The sequence below is a fragment of the Hakea prostrata genome, chromosome 10 (genome assembly GCF_041222555.1).
Source record: "Hakea prostrata isolate BN-2017 chromosome 10, UWA_Hpros_2, whole genome shotgun sequence".
NCBI lineage: Eukaryota > Viridiplantae > Streptophyta > Magnoliopsida > Proteales > Proteaceae > Hakea > Hakea prostrata.
The window spans coordinates 49,804,141-49,816,193 of record NC_142609.1 but is presented as its reverse complement, the minus strand read 5'-3'; the positions used below and the strand labels follow the sequence as shown (position 1 = coordinate 49,816,193).

General features: G+C 36.2%; 1 protein-coding gene across 4 annotated transcripts; it reads left to right on the top strand.

Annotated features, from left to right (window-relative positions):
- Positions 1-3,552: 3,552 nt before the first annotated feature.
- Positions 3,553-11,917, top strand: LOC149003762 (transferases, transferring hexosyl groups). Of its 4 annotated transcripts, none has more exons than XM_089137543.1 (8): positions 3,553-4,000; positions 4,086-4,191; positions 5,928-6,020; positions 6,409-6,598; positions 7,984-8,162; positions 8,459-8,709; positions 10,706-10,893; positions 11,466-11,917. In XM_089137543.1, the coding sequence occupies exons 1-8, from the start codon at positions 3,631-3,633 to the stop codon at positions 11,631-11,633; spliced, it is 1,545 nt and encodes a 514-aa protein (XP_088993669.1). In that variant the 5' UTR covers positions 3,553-3,630; the 3' UTR covers positions 11,634-11,917. The 4 variants fall into 4 exon arrangements, with proteins under 4 accessions (XP_088993669.1, XP_088993668.1, XP_088993670.1 ...); XM_089137542.1 differs by having other exon boundaries at positions 6,409-6,604; XM_089137544.1 differs by lacking the exon at positions 11,466-11,917 and adding an exon at positions 11,011-11,458 and having other exon boundaries at positions 6,409-6,604.
- Positions 11,918-12,053: the final 136 nt, after the last annotated feature.

Genomic DNA, 12,053 nt, shown 5'->3' with positions numbered 1-12,053 from the left:
GTAACTTAATCGGATAATTTTATCAGACGAATAATATTCGATAAGAAAGGGGTATACCATATCCGTATCCTATTAATAATCGGACGGATTCGAATTCGATTTTACATGGTGTTGTATCTAATATCTATATTTCTACCCAAAAAAAATCTAATACCTTTATAAAGAATCAAACATTGGGAAAAAATATTTTTTAATTTTAATTTTCCACCATTTTTTTTTTTTTTTTGGTTTTTTTTTATAATATTATGTGTAAAAGAGATCTATGCAGTTCAATGAGACTTTATCCCAAGTCTAGTTGAGGTAAAAGGAGGCCATTACTTGCACAATATTAGTCGGTTGATAAAACTCATACCATAGCCACAACACTTCTAGAACTTTACAGAAAATTATTCCAAAAACACTAAGAAGAAGGACTATGTTTCTATGAAACTATATACTAAATCATTGTAAATTAATGAGAATATTATTTTTGTGCTCTCTCACACACACACTCAATCTCTCTCTCTCTCCTCAACGTCTCTCTTATTCTTCTCAACGTTTGTTAACACACATTAATTTACATATGTAATATCTCGATCCCTTATATATGAAAAATCCTTTGAAAATATTACAACCTAACCAGTCTACTAGTAAAAACCAACTGGAGCATGCTTCCTATAGCCAACTCATACTACTCAATAAATGATTGTTGCAATTCTATCAGTAGAAAAAATCCTATCACCATTGATGCTTTTATGGGAACACTCATTGGTTCCCTTGTGCCAGTTTGAAACATTTCAAAATAGAATACTCTTATACTCTATCAACCCTATTCCCCTTATCCCTTTGGAGGATTAAATTTGTTTGTGAAGAACATACCACCCAAGGAGTTGAGTGTATCTTTTTGGCTATAACCTAACAAGTGTGTCCATTTGTGGGCTATGCTGTACACAATCAGAAGGTTTTTTTTTTGGGTAATGTACACAATCAGAAGTTAAGTCTTGATTTAACCCCACACCTCCCCCAAGAAAAAAAAATGAAAAAAAAAAAAACAAAAAAACAAAAAGAGACTGATTATGTCTTGATATGTGTGGTACTCCCCCTTACATAGGCCACTGGCATTCCGTAGATATTGAATTTGTTGACTTGAGATGTGACTTGTGATCTAACCTTTAAGCTCTAGTTCATAAAAAGGATTTCTCACCTAGAAAGTTAGGGATTGGAAACCAAAATCAGGTTGTCCTCCCCAAAACATCCCCACCCTCACCTTTGACTCACCCCCTTCCCCCACACACCCACAAAAAAAAAAAAAAAAAAAAGGAAACTAATGTAAGTAGAATTCCACAAAATGATGGGAAATATGAGTTTATACAAATTTATGGACCTTGTGCAAGACTGTCATGTGGTACATCTAAGTCTGTCGGAGCGAGATCTTAGTCAAGATTTCGGATTTAATGGTATCCGAAATTTCGCTTAACCGTCGTGCGCAACTAAAGCAATTCGTAAATTTCTTGTTGAATCTTAAATTTGAACGAAAACTTCAACTTTTTTCTCGAAAAAAAAAATAAAATAACACTCTATAATTTGTACTGTGTTACCGTATCTAATTGGAAGGGATGTTGCGAGTGAGTATTGCAGGAACCGTCACCTACCATCTTCCCATAACTGGCTCCGAAAATTTTAAAAGCTCGAAAGCTAGCTTCTATTAATTGCAAACAATAGTTACAATCTCCTTTCTCAAACGTATATATATATATGTTCTATTCTCACTTTTGTCTTGATGTAAGAGTACTTTACGCAGTTGCAGCTCTAGAAGATGAGAACTCTTGCCATTTCTATCGAAGGTTTCTTTCTTTTTTTCTTCTTCCTTCTTGGGTATATTCTATTGAAAGATTGCAATTTGAAATCTATTACAGAAGGGGACTCGCTATCTCTAAACCAAAGAAAATATTTTTACCTTATGACAAAGACGACTGTGTTGGGTATTAAGGCGCTGACCATTGCACTTCACACAGGCGGTTGGTTACAATAATATGTGCAGACACAGATGGTGTTTTGGCACTTCCCCACACCATCAGGTTCTTTAGAACACTGGTTCATGCATTTCTGTGAATCACAACACTCTCCGGACTGTATGTTCTTATGACATGTGTGCTCTGGAAGCCTAACTGCATTTGCTCGACCCTGTTCAGCCACAGATTCCTCTACTGTCACAAAACAAACAAGATCAAAGAGTCACAAAGATTAAGCATTCTGTAAGTAATGACAGTGGGCTAGCTAGCTAGCTAGCTTACAGAGAAAAAACAAATGATCCTGACCTGATGAGAGGAGAACCAGCAGGGTGAAGAGAAAGAACAGGCCGTGATATATCTTCATCTTTCACCTTCAGTTTGGGGTATGTTTCAGGCTTCACTTGCATGTGTTTATAAATAGAGAAGTTAAAAGAGGCAAGATCTGCTTTGCTATTTGTATAGAGATTTTCAGTTAAAAGCAGACATTACTTTGAAATATAAAACCAATTTCTAATTATAAATGTGAGGAAAGAGAAGGTTGAAAGTGATTTTGAACCAAAATATCTTGTTATCCTTGACTCGTCTACCTGTTTTAAATTTTGACTAGTCTCGACCATGGTTCCTTTCTTTGTATGTACTTCTCACTGCATATCTTTCAACAACTTTTGGTTGTTCAACTTCATTACATTAGGGCCTTTTGGATAAGTATTCTTTGAATGTGATACCATATTTCTTCTAGTCAAGCCACAAACCTTCCCTCCTGCCCTACCTTTCAATTTCTTTTATGCAATAGTAGAATGGATATGTCATCAGTTTTAGAAATCACCATAGACTAGTCATAGTTTTTTATAGAACATGGTTTATAGGATTATCGAAAAGAAGATTTAGATGACAAATCTTAGAAATTAAGGTTCGATTTTGCTCCTTTCAATTTCTTTTATACAATGCATAATAGATACGGCCAAAAGTTTTAGAAATCAGCATCAACTAATCACTTTATTTGGTAGAAAATAGGGTAAATTACATATAGATCCCCTGAATTTGCAAAATTATATTTAATATCCACGAGAAAAAATAATTATAAATGCCTCTTTGGCTCTTTGTTATTAAGATTTGGATTAATGATGTCACCATTAAATAAAAATTCAAAAGTTCAACTTCACCTTTCTTTGTTCTCGAAGTTTTCACAATAGTAATTTTAACTTTAATATTAAAAGAATAAAATATCTTAAAAAATTACTAAAGAAGTGGGAGAAGGGATTTTTTATTCATTAGAAATCATCGACGAGCTCCACCTACTGAAAAAACTTGTAATCCATTTTCTCTCATGTTTTTTTTTGCTATTGGTTACTAACTTACGCTTTTAGGTTAACTGGCCTTAACCGGCGCAACTTTGATCAGAATATCATGACCGTCTGACGATTTGACAAAATCAGACGGTAATTAAGGTCGTCATGCCATTCTATTATCCGAACCGATCAGACCGGTCCAATCGTAAGACCCGATTTCTAGAGTGAACTCCGACCCAAGGTGGGTCAATGCCGCCGATCTGAGTCCGAAAACGTTTTCTTACGGTTTCCATTATCTCTCAGACAGCTTCACTCGTAGACGAGAAGAGATCGACTGATGAAGTGAATCAATGTCGAGGAATTCCTCAATCAGCGGAGCAACTAGTGTAAAAACTGACGCTTTCGACGAATCTCGTCTGGTCTTCAAAGCTGCGGTCGTTTCAAGGCTTCTCCTTCTTGGGTTAATCGTTTTCTGGAGGTCGCTGGTTAGCCCTTACGACACCTCTGCTTCGTTGAACCCTAACTGCCTCACTTCGAATTCCACCGATTCATCGCCGGCGAATTCAGTCCTTTGGCCAAGTGTCGGAGCCGCGATCGAAGGAAGTATTGTCTGGGACGGTGTCTATTACGTAAGAATTGCACAATGCTGGTACGAATACGAGCAGACGTATGCCTTCTTACCACTTCTTCCCATCTGCATTTATCTTTTGTCTCGAACTGGTGAGTGATCCAGTAACTCTTAAGCTATTAAACTTCAAGCTGTTTAAAATGTTCTAATAGCTGCTTGGTATTTCTATCATTTCAGTATTTGCCCCGTTGATTCCACTAATTGGATACAGAGCCGTGTTGGGTTTGTCGGGCTATGTTATCAATAACATTGCCTTCTTGTTTGCCGCGGTTTTCTTTTACAGGCAAGTTACCAGTATTCATCTTTTTCCCCTATAGAACAAAATTGGTTCTTTGATAACAACATCACTCTGAAAGAACCCCAAACTCTCAATTGCTTCTTTGATTAGACTCTCCAGCATCGTAGCTATCGAAAATATTTATTAATGTGTTCTTAAAATAATCCCTCACTGTATCCTCCAAGCCATTACTATTATGTGACTTCACTATCAAAGTGTTGGAAGTCATGTTAATCACAGCTGCGTTGTGATACCAATAATTGGGTGGATGGTCTTGTGTGTTGGACATTTGCATCTCTTACCTTGTTTAATTGAGCTATCTTGAAGTCTTCTTTAATCAAGCACCCCAACTGCATTAGATGTCATGTTTAAGTGCACATTTCTCTATCACCCTAACTTGATTAAGCTTTATCATAAAAATATCGGGTTGGCTAAAGGAATCCTCTTCCCCGTTCAACTTATATAATCAATAAATGCACAGTGACATACATGACCAATTAACTAAATTGGCATGTAAGTTTTATATTTTAATGTTTTGGGGGAAAAAAGGTGTTTGGCTTATCTTGCTGCCTCTCTCTCCTTAATTTTCTCAACTCCTTCGTTTTATGGGAATAGTATCTCAACTTATAGATTGACAACTTACTTTAATTCTTATGCACAGTCTTTTACCCTTATTTTTAGGTGGGCTGGTAGTCATGATTTGCAGCTGATCCATTATTTATATTCCTTGGCACATTACTTCTTTAGGTTCATCTACTTTAAGTCACCAACTTGAAAGATGTCTAATTTTGCATATTCTCAAGCTTGGATCGAGAGTTTGCAGAAGGTGCCCATGTTTTCTACTATGGCCAATGATTTTGCTCGTAGTTCATTCTTCTTTGTTCGAAGATTGAATATTTAATCTTATCTTTCTTATTAAATGCCAGGCAATAATAAAGCTCGTTTTGCCTGATCCAGTTAAAGATGTTGAGATAATTAATAAACTTCAAATGACAACAAGGAGTTTTACCTGCATGTGAATGGTATTCTTCCCAACTTCCATTATAGCAGTGTCAGATATTTTTTTAAAAATCCCCTTTTGGTTGGTTTCTCCTTTCCATCCATATATCTATTGGAAGGATAAAACTTTTCTGAATGGTAGCGTAAACTTGAAATATCTATGATGTGGTAGATTGTGTGGAGCCCAAATTTTATAGTCTGTTAGACCCCAAGGTCCCTTGTGCACAGTGTAGAATTTCAGCCCAAATAGTTTTTCTGAGTGACAAATAGAAGGTTGGAAATATCAGGATTATAGGAGAGTGCACACCAGTGGTCAGAGTTACATAGGCATGCATGTCAATTCATGGGAGGTTTTTTCTATTGTTAGCTCTGAAACTTGACACGTGATTTATCCAAGCCATGTAGCATCTGTCCATCAGTCAAAATTTCTAGAACATTTTTCCACGTAGCACCATGAGGATGGGCTCCCTAAATAAACCTACCATGTCAAGCTACTCAAGTTATATGATGGTTCCCCACCATTCTTATGTTAATTGGATATTCTCTGCTATTTCCTCTTAGTTTGAATTTCAAGTATCATTCCCACGGAAAGGAAGGAAGAGAAGGAATTTTTGACTTTGAACAACTTTTTGTCTCTGTAGTTATGGAAAGTGTGTTGTGCTTTTATATTTACCATATATCCTCTCAGTGCTTATGAGGTTCACATTTTCACTTCATTAATTTTATTGTATCCCCTTTCACAGGCTTTCAGTTATTGTTTTGAAGGACACTGGGGCAGCATTTCGTGCATCAATTTTGTTTTGCTTCAACCCAGCTTCCATTTTTTATTCATCAATGTAATGGTTTGATTCTATTTCCTTTTTTTTTTTTGGATAGTTAATGTCTTAATGAGGTGAAGGTGGCATTCGATTCCTTGTCTTGGTGACAGCATGCGTCAGACTTTACCAGCTGAATCAGTTGGTGCCTTCATTGTCATTACTTAACAAAAAGAGATTATTACTATTTTATTCATAATCATGTTAAACTCTGACTATCTAGGCTGTTTTTTTCTCACAGTAACTAACTTTTTTTGGCCCAAAAAAAAAAGTTACAAACTTGACTAACTTCTCTCCCCAACCCCCCAACCCCTAACCCCAAAATGAAAAGAATAAAATGTAAAATAAAAGAGTACAATGAGGGATGAAATGATAGACTGAAGGTGCTGCTTTTTCTCCTGATTTACAGATACTCAGAAAGTCTGTACTCTTTACTTTCACTTGGAGGAGTATATCACCTCATAATGGGTTCAAATATTACTCCGCTGCTGCTTTTTGCACTCTCCAGTTCTGCGAGGTCCAATGGGGTTCTAAATGCTGGCTATATTTGTTTTCAGTCTATGCATCGTGCTTATGATGCCATATTTGAAAAGAAGCGTGTGAGTGTAAGTCTTTTATCTTATCTTCTGGCAGCTGTGTTATGGCATTTCTTGCATATCTAGTACTGCTTAAGTGAAATAGACACAAACTCATGCCTGCCAATATGCATCCAGCCTATGAATTGCATCTATCATATTTATATGACTTGTTAATTTTAGCAATAATAAAGCATAGTAGGTCAAGCTTGATCACCAAAAAAAAGAGAAAGATTTATTAGATTGGAGTCATTTGGAATCCTTGGCTTTAATAAAAAGAAAACCTGTGTTTGTTACCGAAGCATAATTAGTTTTTGGCTTCATGCTTTGGAAGCTTTTTGGATCCTAATAATGTAAAGGACACAATTTTTGGTGTCAAACACAGATTACAGTTAAGATAAGAGAACCCGAAAAAGATAAAAGCGTTTGGAGCAGAAACTCCATATGTGCCTTATAATTTGTGGGTATGTACCTTTTGGTATGCTATCAATACTTGAAACTTGAAAGCTACAGAAATAAACTGCTAGGTGATGTTTTTGGCCTTTAAGGTAATAGCGCCGGTGGCTAGTTTCTGCTGCTTCTGTCTTTGAGTCATGGAGCATTCCATTTCTCTCTGCTGAGAGTAAAGGAAGTTTACCAATTAGTCAGTACTTTAAACATATTTGTATATCACTGTTACTTTTTTTTGTACTGATATCTGGCTTCCCAATCAGTGTTGTAGTTTTACTGCCTCACCTCTCCATATTTCTTAGAGTTGTCTTAGACGAAAAGTGAAATGTTTAAAAGTTGCATAGGTGTCCTTGTATATGGACATTCATTCTGTACATAATATCTCTGCCTCACCTCCAACTGCTCAAACCTGCTTTAGACAACAACACCAATCCAGTCTTGTCCCAACTCAATCCTGCTTTAGATGTGCCAAATTCTTTTAGGAAGTGATTCTGCCATCTGGATTCTTTTCTTATATATATTTGTTATTTTGTAGTATTTTATGTTTTGACATTATTATACCTCATGGCATTTCAATGTATGGGCTGTTTCATTAATTGTTCTGTGTGCAATTGAAAGTGATGTCCTATAAAATCAAGATCAAATTCCTTTTTTTATGTCTTATCAAGATCGAAAGTGAATGTTATTGCATGCTACAAATCACATTTTGGGTTGATCGACTTATGCATAAGTAAAGGGATTTGCTTTGCAAGTGATGGATGTCACTAGATTGGCATCACAGAAGAAGCCCCCATATCAAAACCTTGCAATTGTAAACTTGATGCTACACTAATTTGTATTGAAGTTCTGCTTAAATATACCAGCTTATAGTGTTCTCTAATTTATTGCTGAAAGTTAGTTTTAATTAAATTTACCTTTCTTTTTCTTCCTGAATTTATTTTTTTATTTCTTTCGTCAAGTTGGCAGTGCTGATAATCATTGCTGGAGCTGTGCAAACTTTATGTATTTTTGCACCATTTATTGCTTTTCAAGTTTATGGGTACTACACTATTTGCCTTGGACATTTGCCTGATGAAATGAAGCCTTGGTGCAAAGCAAGACTACCACTTCTTTATGATTATATTCAGAGTCATTACTGGTGAGTTAATATCTGAAAATTATCTATTCAATTTCCAAATACAGATAACTGGTTTGATATTCATATATTTTTTTTACTTTACTGTGTACCTGTTGATCCGTGGCTGATGGATTGCAAGTCTTATGGTCTGTTGCAATATTTTGAGATATAAGTCTGGTTTTAAATTTACACCCAAAAAAAAAAAAAAAAAGAGTCTGGTTTTAAATCTTCATATTATTGGTTGTCCTTGTATAAGGCCATCTTGAGCCATTTGATAAGAGGTATGTTGTGGTAATGTTTTCTGTTTTCTATGTCAGGGGAGTAGGTTTCTTGAGATATTTCCAGTTGAAGCAGTTACCAAACTTTCTTCTTGCATCTCCAGTATTATGCCTTGCATTTTGTTCAGTGATACATTATGCCAGGTTACGGCCTAAAATTGTATTTTCACTGGGTTTTGGAGCTTCTGGTGAGGAGAAAAGTGATACTATTTCAGTCTTTCCACTGGGAACAGACCAAGGATCAAAGGATGCTGAGTCTTCAGACTATTTCCATTCTAAAGTCCTCCAAGGTATAATACCTTTTCACTTTTTCGCCTTTTGGAGTGGTAGATTGGGGATTAATTATTTTTATTAAGAGCAGAAAAAGTGAGGAATACATTGATATATCAATATGGGAGAGTCTAATTGATACCAGACAACCATGAACAGCATAATGTTGGGAAAGGGCCATAATATCTGGAATCCCTCAAGACCCAATTTGGCACAATTTCTCTACAGCTTTAGCAGTAGGGCACGGCATCCAGAAAACCACCTTCACCTCCGTGTAAAGATGTAAGAAACTGATTAAAATAATTGACTCCCTTCCCTATTTAATAGTTGAATTCCAAAGGACAAGGTGAAAAGATTTTGATTCATCTACTATTGAACTCATTTTCTTTTTGCACTAGTTTGACCATTTTCTTGTTCATAGTTTGACATATTATCCCTACTGAAAAGGCAATGATCATAGGTCTTGGATATTTACGGTGAATAATCATTTCTTGGTTTTGGTAGAGTGACAAATGTTTTCTGTAGAAGAACCTTATTTCTTCTTGACCGTACATTACTATGTGAATATTACCAAGTTGTAGTTAATTTCTTTGATTATTTCCTGTCTGGTTGATTTTGCTAGATTGTTGATTTGTTATTTGATCTCTCCGTCTGTCTCATTTCATGGAGTGAAAGCAGTCAATTTTCTCATGAATGGACTGCTTCATCAAATTATTCTGTAATTCTGAATTTCATTGTAGTATTTCGGAAAACCCAGGGCCATATGAAATTGGAGAAGTACTTCCGAGATCATGTGGGTAATGTCCCATTGACCTTCTCCGATTAATGTATTCTTCCTGCTGAGGGAGGAACTCAAACACGGCAGAAACCAAGGCTAGGAAAAATGTATTTATGCCACTACTGAGAACCTCTTGTTATGGAAGACTACTAAGCATTGGTAATAAAATGGTCATCCCAGAATGCTGAAATCGAGAAAGGTCTATATGTTATCAAGGAATATCAGCTTGAGGTGGGTTGAAGAGAGAACTAGAGAAGTGTCTATATACTATAGTATGCGAGTAATATCAATTGCATGATCTGAAGCCAATTTTGGCAGGAGATAATTCTGCTTAGAGGCAGGTTTTGTTGTCTATATACTAGTTATCTGCAAAAATCTTCTTTAAGCAGTGGCCCTCTACCCACATGGAGAGGAAATTTTCCAACTCACATGCATGTTTTCAATAAAAAAGAAGTCAGAATCCAATTAATGTATGAGGGTCCTATATGGTGAGGCTTAACTCTGGTTTGTGCTCAATGGCGTAAAACTTGCTTCCAGATATTGATTTAGAATTTTTTTTGGGTAGAAGATATTGATTTAGAATAATATTACAGATGTGAAATGTTACCTTTCCAGTTTGGTGATTTTTAAAGAAAAATAAAATTAATTTATGCTGGATTTTTAGGTGCTGAAGGCATAGTTGTCAAGGCAGCCCCCTGGCTTTTTCTTGGGTGAAGGCGACCTGGTGTCACCTTGTCGCGCAGGCGATGCCTCGGCACCTTGCTTGGTGTCTCCTTGGTTTTTGTTGTCCTCTATTGCCTCGCCTCGCCTTGATAATTATGGTTGAAGGGCTAAATTCTTCAGGAAATTGATAAATGACATCAAGAACCTATGGATTGTGGAAATACAATTCATGTTGAACTACATAAACCATCTGCTTTTAGATCCCACTAAATGCTTGCGTCCATTGTCAATTGGGATGTAGGATGTGTGGTTGCCCTTGGTTGTGCTGGCATCAATAGATGATATTCTCTTGTATGTTTTTTAAATATCCATATGACCAAGGAAGCTGATTTGAATGAATTTGCTATCCTTTGAGCTGTTTGGCCTCTTAGAATTATGATACTGGTCATTCTTTTTTAAGAATTTTTGCTGCTCTGTGAAAATCCTAAAGGCCTCATTTGCTTTTTTGTATTTGTTCCTTGGTTGCTTCTTCTATACATTCAACATTCTGAAGCTTCTATTTCTGTTTTGAGAAGATCACACCCTTAGACAGCGAAGACAGAAGAGTAGACCAGGGACTCATGATTCCTCTCAGAATCCCCTTCTGTCAGGAGATTATGCAGGACTTCCAGAAAAGACAGGGTACTTGTCCATTGTAGTCCTCCCCTTCATTCTACATCTGGGTTTCATGGCTGCAACTGCATTTTTTGTCATGCACGTGCAGGTCAGCTTTTATCCTTTTTCTTATGTAGAGATCATCATCAGCATGCTAAAGCTTGGGAAATGTTTTTGAACTGGGAGATATTGATTACTACCTGTGTTTAAAAATCTGATGAAACAGCTCATTGGAAAATTTTGTCAGCTACACCAAAAAGCAACTTAGCTGCATTTGTTGGGCTTGATCTGTTCGAAGAAATGATATTCTTTCAGATAGTCGAAGAAAACACATTAATGTCCAAAACTTTGAGGCTTTAGCACTTTGTGGAGCCACCTCACTTACATTTCTACTGTCAGTGAAAACAAGATAGAGTACACTTAAGTTCTGTTGTAGATACATGGTCTCTTACTCATTAGATAGGAAAAAGAAATAGAAGGGCGATAACTAGGCTGATTGAACCAAAGGGCTGTCTTCTGGTGAATTATTGCCATCAAATCGGATTAGATTGACTGCGATACCTTGTGTATATTGGGAATTTTTAAGTCGAAATTATTGGTTACCTACAATGTTCATTGATTCTTTATATTCATACTAGCACAATTAATTGGTAACATTTTCTGACAATAATACTTCAACAGGTTGCAACTCGTTTCTTGTCTGCGAGCCCAGTTCTTTATTGGTTTGCTTCTTATATAATGGTTTCCCCTGGCACCTCTAGAAGATGGGGTTACTTGATTTGGTCGTATTCTGTAGCTTACATACTTCTTGGCAGTTTGTTATTCTCAAATTTCTATCCTTTCACCTGAGAGGTTGCTGTGTTATTTCTTCTATATTTGTACGTGACAAGTTCCATTTTCTGCTGGGCTATTGCACCTCATAGGGGCGGTATAGCCTGCTGTCGTATTTAGTGCAGGGAAGACTGTCTCAAATTGTATCATGATACCTGCAATTAACCATTAGTATCATAGTACTAGTCTTAATGTGGGGTCTACCCTCCTGCTTCCAGTCTATTTCATGTAAGGTAATTAATTGATGATGTATCCTACAGGGTATTTATTTTACTTTTGAAATGAATGCAATTGGTAAATGATGAACTTTGAATACTTCCTTCCATACCATTTTAAAAAAAAATTCCTTTGTGATAAAGGGTCATAAAAAAGGGGAAAAAAAAAAAAATCAAATCGTATCTATTTACCCTCTTGGGTAATTACTATTTAATTTACGGA

Bases quoted from the DNA above. Each gene is read 5' to 3' on its own strand.
- LOC149003762 (XM_089137542.1), top strand. From the start codon at position 3,631: ATGTCGAGGAATTCCTCAATCAGCGGAGCAACTAGTGTAAAAACTGAC. The intron at 6,021-6,408 runs GTAATGGTTTGA...CCTGATTTACAG, and splicing joins TCCATTTTTTATTCATCAAT to ATACTCAGAAAGTCTGTACT. The intron at 6,605-7,983 runs GTAAGTCTTTTA...TCTTTCGTCAAG, and splicing joins TTGAAAAGAAGCGTGTGAGT to TTGGCAGTGCTGATAATCAT.